Source organism: Amia ocellicauda, chromosome 10, assembly GCF_036373705.1.
Source record: "Amia ocellicauda isolate fAmiCal2 chromosome 10, fAmiCal2.hap1, whole genome shotgun sequence".
NCBI lineage: Eukaryota > Metazoa > Chordata > Actinopteri > Amiiformes > Amiidae > Amia > Amia ocellicauda.
In genome coordinates, this window is record NC_089859.1 from 2079128 (window position 1) to 2096720 (window position 17593).

The window sequence follows — 17593 nt, forward strand, 5'->3', positions numbered from 1 at the left end:
GGTTTGAAAACGTTTGTCAAATTTAGTAGACATTAAATATTTACATATTTAGCTCACATAATAGTTCTTGCAAATTAAACATTTATAAACTGAATCCACAATGCTGGCTCCTAATTATAATACATGTCTATTAATGAATGCGCTGCTTTACGTTGGAAGACTGAATGACGTAAGACACTTCAACGTGCTCATTTTACTTAGGCACCTTCACCTGCTGCTCTTTGTGTATTGTTTTAGCTTATTGTGTCTTGCTGCTGTTACGGGAATATGAATATAAATGTCATTCCAGGTCAAATTCTGGAGTAATTAAGCCTAAAATAATACATTTCGGCTTCAAATGAATCCGAACCAGGAACAGAAATAAATCAATTAATTTGCACGGCATACAATGTCCTCGTATTCCTAAATTACTAAACTTAGGTTTGGAAAACAATAATTTAATACTGAGTCATGCTGTGTTTTTTAATAAAGTTTCAATAAATAATAGTATAGTTTATACTGGAGCGCCACCCTGTCGTCACCGACTGTAACTACATATATTCAGCTGCGCAAAACTGACAGACGTCTCATTATATACAACATAGATTAGCCATAATAATAATAATAATAATAATAATAATAGTAAAATGTTATAATTCCGTCACGTGGTACTGACACTCAAGATTAAGAAACTTCCACAATAGTTTATATTATTTTTATGCTTCAGCCGATAAAAACACTCTTTTATCAGATATGAAAAGCATTTGGATAACTGCGTTAAACAGAAGTCGCAGTTTCGCAGCAGGATCGTAAGACGGAGGACACTGTGAAACGTTGTTGGCCATTTTGGCTCAACTCCTGCAGTAATATAAAGGGCGGACAGACTGCTTTATTGGAGCCACAATGGCGTGAGTTGCCGAGGCCGGACTGAAGTGCCATTGGCTGGAGTCGCTGTCAATCACGCCTCGTTGTCGTATTAGGGGCGGAGCGGCGAGCTGTTGCGGAGTGTTGGGAAGTTTTAGCAGCTGCGTATCTCTCTGCGTCTGCGGGCTTTCAGCGCTATCGAGCATCTAAACCGACCCAAAATGTCTATTTTTGACTCGGGGCTACTGAGTGTCATGGGCCAGAGGTCTACCGGAGCATCGGTGCGGACCCAAAACGGTAACCCATCTTAATACGACACATGCATGATGTAGCAAATCATGGTTTGATGCACTTCTAACCATATACAAAGTGGATGGTGCGTCATGCGGTGGTTTTATTGTAAAACACTGTTTATGTGCAGATCTTGATTATAAATGGTGAAGTACCGTCATGCACCTTAACATTGTCCTAAATGACTCTCAATACACGCACTAATGCTGGAGTCGGTGCTGCAGTGGGGGGTGTTTCCAGAAAGTGCCGGAGTTGTGATCGGAGCATCACGTGGCCGGCGCCGTAATTAGGGAGGTGTTATTTATTGCATTGTTAGAGACCTACGCACTGCCTGCGCGGGTCATAGTTCTGGCCGAGATGCGCTTCTGCTTTAATTGCGCCCAGCTCACCTGGTCTGCCCGCCTCCACAGTCATGGCCGTGTCGTCCATCGCCAACATCGTGAAGAGCTCCCTGGGCCCGGTGGGGCTGGACAAGATGCTGGTTGACGATATTGGGGTAAGTGGATTTTACACTTTTAATCATGAGTCCAGAGCCCCTTAAAACCACGCACTAGTAACTGCAAAGATTCTGAAAGTACTGATTGCATCCGTGAGGCATCATTGTACAGAGATTCAATATGTAAAACGTCTCCTGAAGCAAACCATACAGTAATGAAGTGCATCCTGCACAACCTTCAAAAAAAACCTATTTGCTCTATTTTGCTAATATTCAATTATTCAACAAACCCCTACCAGTGTAGCCCCCTGGGGTCTAGGAAATATTGGAGGAAACAGCTGGAATAATTGTCTTCTAGGATTGATTCTTCGGATCATGTTTTGTTGTTTGTTTGTCATGTTTGCTTTGCCACATTCAGGACATCACCATTACCAATGACGGGGCCACGATCTTGAAGCTGCTCGAGGTGGAGCACCCTGCTGCCAAGGTGCTGTGTGAGCTGGCGCAGCTGCAGGACCGTGAGGTCGGGGATGGGACGACATCCGTGGTAAGTGGCCCGGCATCTTGTGCGCGGATTCTTATTGATTAATTGTAAACTGAATTTAGGAGCCTTGGGCTCAGTCTCGGGCTAAAGGCACTATAAATGTTGGTGTGTGTGTGTGTGTGTGTGTGTGTGTAGGTAATACTGGCTGCAGAGCTGCTGAGGAACGCAGACGAGCTGGTGTCGCAGAAGATCCACCCCACGAGTGTCATCAGCGGCTACCGCTTGGCTTGCAGGTGAGGATCCAGACCATTGCCAATAAGGAACCCGTTGGAAGCCGTTTCTCGTACGGCTCCTCTCTTTCCGGCTGGAGATTAGTTCCTGGTCCTGCCCCATCTCCCCTCCAGGCTCTGGCTCCGTCCCTTTTCTGTTCCTCCGGTACTTTAGTCCTGCTCTCCATCATGTGGTCCAGCCTTCTGCACCGCCTTGGTTGGGAAACACCAGGCGTGTCGGCCATCTGGGAGATGATGAAAGTACAGATAAAGACCCAAACATCCTAGTCGGGCCCTTGCCAATAACAATGAGTCTGACCGTGTGCCGGTGGAAATTGCCTTTTCGGTGCGATCCACACCGAGTCATCCTGCATGTGACTTGTTGTCTGTGTGTCCCAGTCTGACTGATTGATTGATTCCTTTCGCTCGGTTGTTTTCTCTGTTTCAGAGAAGCGGTCCGATTTATCAACGAAAACCTGACCATCAACACCGATGAGCTGGGAAGGGAGTGTCTCGTGAACGCCGCCAAGACCTCCATGTCCTCAAAGATTATTGGAACATATCCTTTTCGGTCCAGAACCAAAAAGCAGTCTGTGTTGGTCTGACTGCTGCTTCTCAGTGGGACTCGATGGAATATGTGCTATTTGGCTCCATTCAGGTCTTTGCTTTACTGGCCTTAACCTGTCTTCTGAAATATAGCTTAATTCAGGAGAGAGAACTTGCATGAACAGGTTTTGTTTGCTTCCATGGACTCTGCTAGGAAGATGGCTTACTGTGATATTTTGCCTGTTGTACTAGTATTGTTGCCCAGACTGATCTATCCTGTGGTGTTTGAGTCCCCTGTGTTCGGTGCTCGTTCATTATGCGCAGACCTGTGTCCGTCCCATCGTTGCCTTGACTGAAGTACTGACTCAGACTTCTTTGCCAATATGGTGGTGGATGCCGTCATGGCGGTGAAATTCACCGATGCCAAGGGACTGGCGCACTACCCCGTCACCTCGGTCAATGTGCTGAAGGCCCACGGGGGCAGCCAGAGGGACAGCCTCCTGGTGAACGGCTATGCCATCAACTGCACTGTGGCCTCGCAAGGTAAGGCTGTCCAAGAGCCGGAGCGGTCCGTCTGGCGGTGACGCAAACTGGTCCGAAGTGGCTTGTGATGGCGAAGTCTGAATGGAGCTTACGTTGTTGTTTTTCCCCAAAACATGAAATTCTTCTGTTTACAAATGTGTGTCCGTACACACTTTTTTTTTCCTCCACACCGTATTGATTGACAGTTGCTTCCACATACTGTAATCCGTCACGTTGGAGTGCAAAAAACAAATCTTGCTAAAAAGTGTGCGGTGTCTCCACTTGCTGCTTCTATCGACTTTATTTATGACTCTCGTTGTCTTTCTATCCTACTTCATTCCAAGGATATGTATTCATTATTAGGTTAAGCTTGCAGGGTTAAAAACAAACCGAAATGTGGTTGAAGTGCCAGGTTTCTTTAAACCAACTTCCAGCTCTGCCTGTCCTCCTGTTCCCATGTTTGCAGAGACGGGCCAGTTTTCCTCCCTTCACGTATAATGGACTGACTAGCGCAGAAGGAGGCATCCTTTTGTGTTGAATAGTGATGAGATGAATGGATTTAGTTAATGTGATCGACTGCCTTTCTCCTCTGTGGAACAAACATGGCGTGAATTTAAAATCTGTACTTCATTAAGATGTTTTTAAACTTCTTTAGTGGAAGGAGGTGGAGACCGAACATTCGAGCTACTGTTCCGCTTAAAGCCCCATGTGGGCAGCAGATGCCAGCGTTTCACTCTGAGTTGGGATTTACTTAGTAGCTGATGCAAACTGTGTTCAAGCCCAACGAAAAAGAAACCTGGATGTGATCCAGATCTCTGCAACGCTGCGGTGGAGAAACTGCTCCTCGGGGGGGATTCTTTTTATTTGGATCATAATCCTTTTTATTTTATTTAATTAGAAGTTCCCCCATCCCCCCCCCCCCCACAACTTGTGAAAATATTCCTGACCGTATGCCAGTAAGTAGGATTGCTCTGCTCAACCCTGTACCCTGAGCGTTAGCGGAGTCTCCTGTGAGTTACTTTGTAGCGACGGTTGATGATGCCTCCAAGATATCTTCCCGTAACCATGTCAGGGATGCTGTGGAGAAGCCGTATTCACCGCTGGGATTGGCAGGTGGTGTAGCTGCTAAAAGGAGAGGCGCTATTCCATCTTGAGTGACGCCCTACAGTGAATACTTTGTCATTATTTGAATCGTCAATTTCTCTCGCAGCCATGCCCAAGAAAATCACCAATGCCAAGATTGCCTGTCTGGACTTCAGTCTGCAGAAGACCAAGATGAAGATGGGAGTACAGGTGATCATTTCTGACCCAGACAAGCTGGCACAGATTCGCCAAAGGTACGATCTCGACCGCGCACACTTCCTCTCGTATAGCAAAGCAGAAAGACCGATTTGATTCTGCATGTATACCAGTCCTCTTTAACGATGTGATTTACTCAAGATCTTAAGCCTGACAATTCAACCATTACCTCTAGGCTTATTAACAGTCTTGATCTTGGAGAGCTGATATTCTGTTTTGTGCCACAGAGAGATTGACATCACAAAAGAGCGTGTTCAGAAGATCCTGGGGTCTGGGGCGAATGTCATCCTCACCACAGGGGGCATTGATGACATCTGCCTCAAATACTTCCTGGACGCTGGAGCCATGGCAGTCAGACGTGTACTGAAGCAGGACCTCCGGAGAATCGCCAAGGCCTCAGGCGGTATGTATGTCTGTTCCCGATTCGCCACATAATTGTTCTGCTTTTTGAGGAAGAGAGGTGGTTTTTGTTGATCTTCCTAAAGTAACACTCTTATCCCTCCTCCTCCTCCTCCCTGACCGATCTCCTCCTCTTCGTCCTCCTCTGTATCCAGCCACGGTGTGCTCCTCGCTGGTGAATCTGGAAGGAGAGGAGGCCTTTGACGTCTCCCTGCTGGGCCACGCGGAGGAAGTGCTGCAGGACTGGATCTGTGATGACGAACTCATCCTAATCAAGAGGTCAGTCCCGGCCCAGTTGGTAGGGGGTGCATCTTGACGTACAAACGACTGCGTTGCTTAATCTATGGAAGCCGTACAATTGAGATGCTAGAGCCACAAGTTGGTCTGAATGTTCATGTTTGTATCCTAGTTGTTCTCGAAGGAGCAGAGCTTAATTTACCTAATCTTTTACTATGATGGACACCCCCTGGAGGATGAGTCAATGTGTTCTTCAGGAAGTGACATCTTCATGAAATCTGGCACGCTTTTAGGATTATAATCTTCTCCTCTGTGTGCATTACAGTCTGCATCCTTGCAGTGGGATAAGTCTCCTAGTCGCTGCTTCTCCCACCACTGGACATTTCTCTCCGTCTCCAGCACCAAGGCGCGCACAGCCGCCTCCCTGATCCTGCGCGGGGCCAACGACTTCATGTGCGACGAGATGGAGCGCTCCGTGCACGACGCCCTGTGCGTGGTTAAGCGGGTCCTGGAGTCCAAGTCGCTGGTGGCCGGAGGGGGAGCAGTGGAGGCCGCACTGAGCATCTACCTGGAGAACTTCGCCACCACGATGGTCTCTTGCTAACACCTCCTTGCGCCAGACACACTCGAAATATAACCTGCAAAAGCACATTTCTGTTTCCTTGAAGGCTCTCCATGCCACCCCCCTCTCCTTTAATTTTCCCAGTGTAAACAATCGCCACTGTGTCAGGTAGATAGTCCAGTGGGAAGGCATTTTCATGACCCTACGTGTCCGTGGTTGTTTCGCAGGGCTCCAGAGAGCAGCTGGCCATCGCGGAGTTTGCCCACTCTCTACTCATCATCCCCAAGATCCTGGCGGTGAACGCAGCCCAGGACTCCATCGACCTGGTGGCCAAGCTGCGGGCTTTCCACAACCAGGCCCAGATCAACCCCGACCACAAGCACTTCAAATGGCAAGTGGCGCGTTGGCAGGAAGGCTGTCGTGTGTTTGTGCAATGGTTTATCCTGCCAATGAGCCGTAGCTTATGTATGCATGGTGCAGCTTACCCTGGTTGATGTTCTCGCAGACCTGAAAGATCTATGTTCACATCCCTCTTTTTGTGCAGGATCGGTCTAGACCTCGTGAACGGCAAACCCAGAGACAACAAGCAGGCCGGGGTGTTCGAGCCCACCATGGTGAAGACCAAGAGCATCAAGTTCGCCACCGAAGCCGCCATCACCATCCTGCGTATCGACGACCTCATCCGGATCATCCCCGACGAGAAGGAAGGTGGCGGCAGATCGTACCAAGACGCCGTGGCGGGGGGGGAACTAGACGACTGATTAGCAAACCGACCATGTGAAGTGGCTGCTGGCTCGACGCCCTCATCTCGTTCAGCACTTTTTCTTTTCCCCCTGAAGAGGTTGCACAGACTGGTGCTTAAAATTGTCCCATGTTGCTTGGCAGTGTATGGTCTAATTAATAAAGTATACCCTTGGTGTCGTCTGAACGTAGCCATCGTTAAATGCTCGTTTGCTCGAACGCGGTGTTCTTTAATTCCGTGAACTTGTGGAAAAAGATGTGCCTTGCCTTCAAAGGCATTTGTTTGCTGTGATTTTGCACAAAATGTGTGTAGTGGATGTCCTGGCTTAGTTGAATTACATTGCCTAGATGGGTTTGTGGTCTTTAAAGGTAAATGTAACTGAACAATGACCATTCTTTCCACTTGTACCCCTGATCTAAAAACACTGTGGGCTTGAGTCCCTAGCAAAGCACTTTGTAGCATAAATGCATATGAGTTCAATAAAGTGATATATTTCAGTAACACTTACCCTTTTTCTAAAAGGTGTGCATTTTTGGTTTTAGACCATAATTTTACCATTTAATATAATAAAATTACTTTAACAAATCCTCTTTTACAGGGCATGGTTTTACATTCTACATGACCTCAAAGTATTGCGACTGTAAAATCTAAACTGGGATTTTCTCTATGAACTCTAATAATTTCTCATATGGGGGGGGGAACATAACGTACAACTCCCAAGTATTTTCTTTTCATAAAGTTTTTGATTTCAGTTGTAGCCTCTTGGGTCAATTAAACAATTACAGTGTAGAAGCTCTTTATTGTGAATGGAGTAAAAGTACTGGGACAATTAGCTGAGCAGTGCGTCGTTGGTCAGGTGCTGGTTCGTGGTAATGCATTCACAGCAAGCGCTGAGAACAGCCGGTCACGCCTCGCTGTGCCTTCATGGTTTGGAGTCTGTAGTTGAAAATCCAAACGAAAACCAAAGAACATGTTAAAAGCAGCCAATTCTGAAGCTGAAAGGAAAACTCGATCAGACCCATAGCACAGAAATTGGGAAAACCCAAATCAACATTTTTTTTTTACCAGAGCTGTCAAAGAACACCCCAAAAACAGCCGAGACCCCCACCAGCCTCCCAAGTGCGGCGGAGAAGGCATCACCAGCCACGGTTTGCAGAAGTACAGGTGACACTAAGATGTAAACCTCCTCAGCACGAGAACAGGAAACCCAGATTTGAATTCGCTCCAAAGAGGAGGCAGGAGAGGTTTGGAACGGTTTTTATAAACCTTTAACAAACGAAGATGTTGCTTTGACTATGGAGGAAAACGCGAAGACGTCAAAGACAGTTACTGGGCATTACTGGATACTCAAGTCTGTAACACACTCCACCCTGGCTGGTCCTTCAGACATATTCCCAATTTCTCTCTGAATTACTGAGAACTAGCAACACTGGGAATTTGACTAAAAACATGTTGCTGAATAAACCCTTTACCTTTGAAGGCAGCCACAGAAAGGAAAATAATTGATTTACTGTTTACCATGTGAGTGTGGAGAAAAACAAGCTATATATACACAGCCAAATCGAATGCCAGTAAGCATTGCACGGCTCTGGTCTCCTTTCCTTAATGGTGCACCTCCCACAGGGCACTTAATGTTGCGTTAATAGGCTGAAGCCCCCGAATTGTAAACTGGTTATTTTCATTCCACACATCAAGGTCACAAACTGCTAATGGGAGGCATACAAATGAGCCGCACGTGTGCGAAGTCTGTTGGCACAAACGGAATTTATTGAGGCCAAAAAACCCTAATTGGATTTATTTATATGCATAATATTATTTTATAAAAGAAGAAAACAAAACACTACAAAATGAGCTTTTGAATACAAACAAACATTATGTACAGTTATGTAAAAGATAATAACATGATGCAGGAACCCAGGAGAGACCAGGCTGGTTAAAGGACGTTGTTTACAGAATTAGATGACAGACAATCCATTGCTTTTCACGAATACCAGAGTCTTTACTATCAGTACTTCAGCATGAACGGCATAGGATCTCGAACCCCACAAAGATGGACCATCTAATTTAGTTTCCAGTGAAAAAGAAACACCAGTTTTGTCAACAAAATGTTACTTCAGAAACTGGTGATGCACCCAGCTGCCCTGGCGACAAAATCCCTTTTTTGTTATGAAACTAAACTGATAATGTCTGTATTTTAAAAATGTAAAGACCTTGACTTGGCTATTTGACATGTAATGTTACTCTATCAACCTACAATAAAAAAACAACAAAAACACAAGACTTTATACTTTAATACAATTGCAAAAGGAAGAGGGGATTTGTGCTGTGCTACATAATAACACACCATTTCTGCTATTGGTTTTGATTTTCAATAGCAGAGAGGGTGTGTGTTATTATATAGCACACCTTGTGTTCATCTAGTAATCCTCTCTCAAAATATCAGAGACAAAGGATTACAAATAAAGCCCAAGTGTCCACATGCTCAGAATTGGTAATGTCGGCCTACCAGGGGAGACCAGGCAGAAACCAGGTGCATTTTAAACGTCTGAATAATCAAGTGCAGGAATTTCCTTCCAAGACCGAAATCAAATTGGGGATCTAACAAGCTCATTAGGACACTGAAATGGGTACCAGGTCACATGGCACGAGAGAAACGCACAGACAGGAGAAAGGTTGACATGGAAAAGTTAATGACGACAACAACAAAAACTGTGAGTGTGTAGTATAAATTTACTTAATCCTTGGCCAATTAACGACCATTAAATGGAATGTTTCGGACTTAATTGCCTGTTTCTGCAGAGGCACGTTACTGTATACAGTATTAGCAGCCAGGATCAAATTGACTTTATAAATGTCAGTGATTCGAGGCCCTAGGCAGGTTATATATTTGGTAATGTATACAGGAGGCATCATTTTCTTCATAAAAGGTATTGGTTTCACACACAAATTGCTACCCCTAATGGATTACACTTCGAACCCTTCATCTTCGACACTAAATACTAACATCAACAGAACACTTAAACGGCTTAATTGCTAAATAAGCATGAACCAGACTAAATGACATTAGGACTCGTTGTAAGAAATGTTTTGGCATACAGGCAATTACTGTCTATGTTATGTTTTAAGGTTCTTGTTACCCTTTTACGCTCATTAATTTGGTTCTTCCGTTTTCACACGTGTCTTGACTTTTAATACTGAAGGCAAACAAACTTTTAAATGTCTATTTAAGCGACAGGATACTTTTATGAAAACAAAACATTAGCACCAAACGACACATTCTCTCTCTCTCTCTCTCTCTAACATGAAAGTCAAAAGAAATGTTGTGCTTACATCACATTTAAATATATTTTTAAAAATACAAAAGCCAAAAGAAAACAAACGGGGGGGGTTTCCCAGTGGTCGGCACTGGTCGATGCTTCAGTCTCACTGGGAGGTCAGGGACGTGAAACACTATGCCCTTTATTCGTCTTGCTTCCTCTTGGGTTTTTTGGGGTTCCTGGAGCGGCTCTTGGCTTTGCACAGCGGGCAGATCGGTGCGTTCCGGTGGATTTGCTGATGGCAGGACAGACAAGCCTGGAAATAAACAGACACGTGAGTCAATCGAGAGGTTTTAAGAGGCTCAGAGTGCCATCAGGCCGTGGTGGTTAGATGAGAAAAGCCAGGTGGTTCAGATTGAGTTGAGCATCGGAGTTGGCTTTTCTCTAGAGGAAATTATTGCCATTCAGTCAAGGATAAGGTAATTGCTCGAACAAGTGATGCACAAACTAAAGACATCAATGTCTCATTTTAATTAATGTATACTTTTGAGTGTGAGATGTAGGCTAATCCAGTTTAGCTTCTTTTCTTGAGGACGTCACTTTGATATTCAAGACAAGATCAAATAAGATCTTAATATAAAGTATTTTCTCCAATCTCTGATCACAAATCAAAGCCCTCCATGGCACGTCAAAGCCATTATCTACTCTATGCCTGTGAATTTACTACACCAATGCCAAAACCAAAGCTTGTACAGTTGTGCGAGCTCATCTCAGTGTGAATCAACTTCATCCACAGCTTGAGCAAGTATCACTGAATTAGAACAAACATTTTGTAACTTGAAAATAATAGAAGACCATTTTGAAGATATCCCAGATGTCTAGAAACCTTGACAGAGACCAGACCAGAAGATTAATTTACATTCACTCTTAGGTTAAAAGGTATTGTTCTGAAGCGTGAGAAATGCAATGCAGGTCTATACCATGCATACTGGATATACCCTCTCCTCTTCCTCTAGGAAGCTGGGAGATCATTCCTTGCCACGAGACAAAGGTTAGACATTGAGACAAGTTGTGAAAGTGATTATCCTGCTTTTGTGATTTAGATTGGTAACCTTTTGAATGCGTTAATGCTGATTAACATCCAGGGCACGGGTAGAACACATCCTGTTCACCTCTCTCTTGCTTTAAAAAGCAGAGAGTGACGACAAAATGCTTCTGCACTTCCATCAACAGAACGTGTCGTGTTATTCACAAAAATAACATTTCAAAACTGATTTCTAACAGATTTTTCCAAGAAGTAAATGAACAAGTTTTTTTTAAGTGTACCCATGTTCCAGAATGATGCATTTGACATTGTAATTCAGTTAAAACAGTTACAAACTAACGAGTACAAATATTGTTAACCAATGTCACATGAAAAACCTGTGAGAGGAAGCCGACTTGACTGGACTTGCAATTAATTTGGTTGCGAATGCACAAAACCAGCTGCCCACATTCATTACGGTGGAGGAATGTTCTACCCTTTAAAGCTGCGCAACCCGGACTGGTATTAATCAAGCCTTCACCCGCTAAGCTTATAATTAAATTCCAGGACCGTACACCAGCCAAGACACACCTATTTATATCAAAAACGCTACTCAGCGATCGAGCCTGAAAGGAGAAAAACCTTTCTTGTCAGATTTCCTCTGAGCAAGAGATCATAATATCAAGCACGGACCCAGAGCGAGCTTTATTGTATGGTTTTCTGCTATAATGGAAATGTAATATTAGACAATCATTTCTCACAAACCCTGCCGTACACCGATCAATAACTTGTTGTTTTTGTTTAAGCTTAAGCCGGCACCCGGCTCAAATGAAAACCAGAGGACTCTGTGGCTGGTTTGGATGAGATCGAAGGACGGGTCCCCTCTCAAATGACATGCAGTCAGGTGCTGGAGTGTGCTCCGCACGGGGCTCGCTCACCTTCATGGGCGGGGGCTGCTGCCGGAAGGTGGCAGTCTGTCGGGCATCTTGTTTCCTGGCAACCTGTAGCTGCTGGGCAGCGGCCGCCGCGGCAGCCAGGGACTCGGGGATCGGCGGCTCCTGGGGCTCCGTCTGCCACTCGGCCTTCTGCTTCTCGAAGTAGCTGCAACACACAGAGATCAGACGGGTCAGAGGCGCAGGACAGGGGCTCAGGTGTTCAGGTGATGGGTGTCATGTCTGCTGGGAGAGCTTCAAGCACATCTGGACTATTCCTGACTGAAGCGTGGGGGTGCAACAGACGCGCTGATGTCAATCCTGCTCGTGTGCCGTGCTGTTGAGCCCAAGGAAGAATCGCCAGAAGGAATTATGTGCAGCCAGAATCACTCACATTTGACTTCCCCACCGCTCAATTGAATTACTGTCTCTATTCATATGACTGATCTGTAAAATAAGACTGGCAACTGAGCAACCCACTGAACACCCATCCAGCTGCAATTGCTGAATGTGTACAAATTCACACACACATACATCCATCCATACACTTTCTGACCGACAGCATCTCTTTCCAGGTTACCTTGGCAAAGTTTCATCTTGACTTATATATAAATGTGTGTGTGTGCGCATGTGTTGTACACATATCAGGTTCCCCAGATTGCAGACTTGTTGCTGTGTTTTAACTACATTTGCCCATACAGAGGTTAACTATTCAGATAATATGAAATGCCATGTCTTTCCTGCATTATAAAAGCAATTTTAACAGTTTGCAGCGTGGAAAAACCATGAAATGGATCAAACCCATATTTAAACATTATTATTTATATTACAGCACTGCCTCTTCCATTTAACCTTTTTAAAAAGAGCGTTTCTCCATGAAAAGAACAGAATAATGAGCACGAGAAACCAGAGCGATATGAGCGAGGGGTGTTATCAACGAGCATTCTGGATTAATAATTTGAACACTATTCTTGTCGTGACTTTAATTTGCTGCCACCTATCCCTGCAAACCAGAAAAAACAAAAGAAGAGCAATCAAGGGTCCCTGTTGTCAACTGTGACGGATGCCTCCGAGGATTAACGGTCTGCCGGCCCACGTGCCTCCTGTAGGTCAGGCTAATGAATTTCCGGTCAAACTCACTCGAGTGACAGCTTCTCCTCCTCTTCGCACAGGTCGGGCAGGCGCTGCAGGCCCAGCGTCATCCTCAGAGCATCCACGTGCTCCTTCAGCGGCTTGTACTCATCGTGCAGGCGCCGCGTCGACTCCAGCAGCTTGTTCAGGTCATTCTCCGACTGCTTGATTGTGTTCTCCATCTGGGACGAGACAGTAAGATGCAAAATTCATCAAGCAGAGCATTAAAAAGACCTCTGTGTCGACATCAAACAAAGGATTCACTCGTGTGATAGATCTCAGACTACGTGGGGACTTGATCCAAGTCCTCAAAATCATGAAAGGCATCGACCACATCAAACCAGAGGAGCTTTTCCAGATCAGCAGGGACACACGCACCCGGGGACACAAATGGAAATTGGGCTTCAAGGCATTCAAGACAGAAAACAGGAGACACTTCTTCACACAGAGAGGCGTCACAATCTGAACAAACTCCCCAGCGATGTGGCTGAAGAGACAATTTGGGAAAATTCAAAAACAGACTGGATAGGATCCTTGATCACTTAGTTATTAATGGACACCAAACGAGCACGATGGGGAGAATGGCCTCCTCTCGACTGGACAATTCAGCTGTGGACCCGTTGTGTGGTCAAATCATCAATACACAATCTTTATTTGTTATGCTTACTTAGACTTCTTCCTCAGAAACATCTTAAGCAAGCAAACCAGAGTAACTATTTATATTAAAAAAGGATCATGACACCAGTTAGGCCTATTCATTGTTGTTTTAGTTCCAGATGGAAAAAAGTTAAATAAAAAGAAAAGATCCTGGACCCTGACATGTCTTATTGAACCATCTCTGCTAAAGACTTCAGGAGCATCCAGACGGCTTTGAAAGGCAACACCATCAAGAGCGTTGACTAAAAGGCCCTCCAGTCTGAATCAAAGATGTGACGTTCTCTCGTGTGTCGCTGTGATTTCAGTGATGGATGGATACCCAGCTTCCAGCCTCCCCCGGGTCCCCTCTCCCTGAGGCACACACATCAGAGCCTCCCCCCCCCACTACACACCACATTGATGTCAGCGTGGATTAGTCTCAGCTCTTCCACATGAGCCATCTTCTCCTGCAGCAACAAGTCCATCTCCTGCTTGTATTCCTTCAGATGCTTCTCCTCGGACTCCAAGGCCTCGAACTCGGTCTTCAGTCGCGACTTGATCTTCTCCATCTGGATGGTCTTATTTCTGGAGGGGAACAAAACACACACACAAACTGAGATTATTTACCCCCCACAGCCCCTGTCGGCAATGTATAATTTTGCTGATAATCTCATCCTTGCGACTAAATTGACCCATTATCATAAACATTTCATAAACTCAGGAGAAGCAACCTAGACTTGACATTATAAAATCACACTGTTTAAATCTAAAATGCTCTCTCTGTTACAGTGAGGCTACAGCAGTTGTTAATAGACAACATACAAAAATAAGAAATCAGGCAAAGTGCTTACTGTGAGATTTTCCTTACTAGTAGGAACAGTTGTAATAATTAGACATACATTGTTCACATTAACTATTCCACTTAAATGTCACTTTGGTGCCTTGGATATGAAGGTGATTTTGTATTCATATTGCTTAAAAACACACACACACACCGAACACCAGCAATACAGGTCTCTAGTAATATTTAGTTCTATGATCTCCTGGAAATCAATACCACTATATTCTACACACAAGTATTTATGACTTGCTCTGCTACTCCTACACATCACACCCTTGTGCCACACAGCCGGTGCTCACTGGCTCATAGCTCAGCTGATATTGATAAGCACTGTACAGGAGGACAGGATTAATCTAGATTACAAGAAAAGAAAAAAGATGCAAGGAATAAGGGGAGGAAGGAAGGGTTACGTTTATTTTAAGTGTGACTAACTTTTTAAAACACTTTGAAGTGGTTTGTCACAGAAAGTGGTGTAAGTAAATAAGGCAAACACAAACCACAAAAACCCGGGATTCAAATCAACACATGCATCCCGTTGGTTTCTAATACACTGACGGCAGGGTTGACGTGTCTTCGTTTGCAGCTCTATTGATCACTCTTTTGGGGCCGTTAAAGATAAATAAATGTTACAATCGGTGATTTAAAGAAATGAAACCTTTGAATGAAGGCCGCGTCACAAAGCTGCGCAGGACACGGACAGAGACCCGGTGTCTCTCCAGCCGCTGCGCGCTAATTGACGGCTAATTAGGCCACTTTCTCCTCGGCGGCACTGCCGGGTCTGCGCCCTTTTGTTTCCTTCGTTTCCCCGTCTGTGCGCTCAGCCTAGTGCCTGTCATCTGGATTTTATTGATGCATTCATTTATGTAGGTTCAATGCACACTATGTATTTCTATTGATCTCATTTTGAACAAGAATTGCCATTCGTAATTAATGTGCACACATTTCACACCCGAGGCAATGCACATACCAAAAAGGATCGCGACATCTGGTCGGGGTGCCTGCAAAATAACCGTGTTTTTCTGCTGTAATGACAGTTGAATGGACACGAAATTGAAAGCGGGCGATATTTCTATTTTTATCCGTTCTGGTGAAGTCGCACCCCCTGTCGATATAACTGCAATATAATTACTCAAAACTGTAAAACTGACATTAGACTCACTTGCAAACCCCGGTGTAATCATGCAACAGGACGGCCGTGCATTCACAGTAATTGAACAGTGAAGTGTATCCGCGCATCGCAGCCGCAAACTCCGCAGAAACGCGTCTTTTACCTGATTTCCTTGATGTTTTCCAGTTTGCACATGATCTCCTGTTCATCCGCCATGGCTCCCTCGGTGAATCCCAGTTTACAGAGCGAGTATCCACAATGCCAACGAAACAATAGATACAAGGTAGCTGGCGCTGGGCGCTTGTGCGCATGTGCGAGTCGCACGGCATTGTGGTACCTGTAGTCAATTGTTAAGAGCTGTCAGCGCGACTGAAGGACAAAGAGGAAAAACTACACTTCCCGATGTGCTGTCAATGAGATATGAATTGTGTTTTTGCTGGACGAAGTGCGTGGATGAAGGACTACGTTAAGCAACTTTGTGCGAATAACCTTCAATTAACAGCTGACAGAAACCCGCACTATTAACAGCATTAGACTGTAATTGCATTACAATATAAATATGTGTAGAAAGAGCTGTGTTTGGTGATAAATGAAAAAAAAAAAACAGGCTAACAATGTACTTAGTTTCAACGTCGTTGTTGTTAGTAGTAGTGATTGTGACAATAGTGTTATTACTGTCATTATCGTAGTACGGTGGCCCTGAAGTGCAACTGCTGAAAAATAAAGCAGCGGCTGCAGCATTTTCACAAGCGATTACGGAAGGGAGCTACATTGTGAATATATTTGACTGACGCCATTGGACAGCAAGCCAGTCCCGCCGGAGCAGCTTCTCAGAAGAGCCGAGTGAGAGAAACGGGGCGAAGTGTCATGAATATTGCTGTGATCTGCTCTGTCCCCTGTGCTGACATGCTAAGAGTTACAGCGCTGTCCTGACACGTATTTTTCAGCACTTCAAATCTCGCAGCCGCTGCAGCACTTCAGGGCCACCGCATCTTCGCCATCAGTCCGTCCACGGTCGATGCTAGCACATGCGCAGACAGGGTGAAAGGTGAGCAGAGGCAGCAGGGGCCACACGATTCACACACGCGTCGCTAGAGGTCGCTGACAGGCTGGAAATGTGCTGCTCACATGAACGTATTGCACATGTATGACATTATACAGGGTATAGCATCACTGTTTATATTGGCCCACATCATGGTGGCATTAATAAAGGACACTTTACATGAATGAAATGTTCGCCAGGTTTCTGTATTCAGTTTCCTTTGAAACGCCAGATTAACACACCAGATTACCAATGTGTTATTCATGTTCGCATGAGAAAAAGTACACAATAAAACTATGAATGCTTTTCACATTAATGTACTTACTGGGGTATACATATATGTCATTTGGATACAGTTATTTAGTACACAATCTTGAATTGGCTACATTACACATAGGCCTCAGCACAGGTGATCTCTGCTCTGGGACTAAGGCAATACTTGTAAAAGCTGAAAAAGAGGCTGGAAATGGTGATGATTCGTATGCTTTTCCAGATGTAATACTTAATACCAGACAGACACACTGCTCTGAGGGACTCTGAGGGTTTTGAAAGTGCAGGGTGTCTGTGCATGCGTCAAAGAAACATGCCATAGTTATTGTGCTTTAGTTTTTACTAGTAAAGCCATTAGACAGCAGTGTGCAGTTGTCCTATCTTCTCCTAGAGGGACACCAAGTCTTAGACACAGCCATGCATCATCCCCAGCAGCATGCGGTGTCAGCTCATTAAATCGCATGTGCATCCCTGCATCATGCATTTAGCAGCCCAGCGGGGCTGTGGGGGGATGTGTGGGGATGAGGGGATGTGTGGGGATGCGGGGCTGTGAGGGGCTGTGGGGCTGTGGGGATGTGAGGGGCTGTGAGGGGCTGTGAGGATGTGTGGGGATGAGGGGATGTGAGGGGCTGTGAGGATGTGTGGGGATGTGTGGGGATGTGTGGGGATGAGGGGTTGTGAGGGGCTGTGTGGGGATGTGTGGGGATGAGGGGATGTGAGGG

At 45.1% G+C, this 17593-nt stretch overlaps 2 protein-coding genes across 2 annotated transcripts; one reads left to right on the forward strand and one right to left on the reverse strand.

Moving 5' to 3' along the window:
- Nucleotides 1-958: 958 nt before the first annotated feature.
- On the forward strand, nucleotides 959-7137 carry LOC136759710 (T-complex protein 1 subunit alpha). Its single transcript, XM_066714699.1, has 12 exons — nucleotides 959-1140; nucleotides 1545-1630; nucleotides 1989-2117; nucleotides 2250-2347; nucleotides 2772-2880; nucleotides 3229-3412; nucleotides 4602-4728; nucleotides 4918-5093; nucleotides 5245-5368; nucleotides 5726-5918; nucleotides 6116-6279; nucleotides 6433-7137. Exons 1-12 carry the CDS (start codon nucleotides 1065-1067, stop codon nucleotides 6647-6649), a joined length of 1683 nt encoding a protein of 560 aa, XP_066570796.1. The 5' UTR covers nucleotides 959-1064; the 3' UTR covers nucleotides 6650-7137.
- A 1273-nt stretch (nucleotides 7138-8410) lies between these two features.
- Nucleotides 8411-16099, reverse strand: zc4h2 (zinc finger, C4H2 domain containing). Its single transcript, XM_066714700.1, has 5 exons — nucleotides 15723-16099; nucleotides 14024-14195; nucleotides 12984-13156; nucleotides 11850-12012; nucleotides 8411-10203 (listed from the first exon to the last, which is right to left on the reverse strand). Exons 1-5 carry the CDS (start codon nucleotides 15773-15775, stop codon nucleotides 10090-10092), a joined length of 675 nt encoding a protein of 224 aa, XP_066570797.1. The 5' UTR covers nucleotides 15776-16099; the 3' UTR covers nucleotides 8411-10089.
- Between the last annotated feature and the right edge of the window lie 1494 nt (nucleotides 16100-17593).

Bases quoted from the DNA above. Each gene is read 5' to 3' on its own strand.
- zc4h2 (XM_066714700.1), bottom strand. From the start codon at position 15,775: ATGGCGGATGAACAGGAGATCATGTGCAAACTGGAAAACATCAAGGAA. The intron at 14,196-15,722 runs GTAAAAGACGCG...GTTCCCCTCCAG, and splicing joins GAAAACATCAAGGAAATCAG to AAATAAGACCATCCAGATGG. The intron at 13,157-14,023 runs GTGTGTAGTGGG...GTCTCGTCCCAG, and splicing joins TCCACGCTGACATCAATGTG to ATGGAGAACACAATCAAGCA.
- LOC136759710 (XM_066714699.1), top strand. From the start codon at position 1,065: ATGTCTATTTTTGACTCGGGGCTACTGAGTGTCATGGGCCAGAGGTCT. The intron at 1,631-1,988 runs GTAAGTGGATTT...TGCCACATTCAG, and splicing joins TGCTGGTTGACGATATTGGG to GACATCACCATTACCAATGA. The intron at 2,118-2,249 runs GTAAGTGGCCCG...GTGTGTGTGTAG, and splicing joins GGGATGGGACGACATCCGTG to GTAATACTGGCTGCAGAGCT.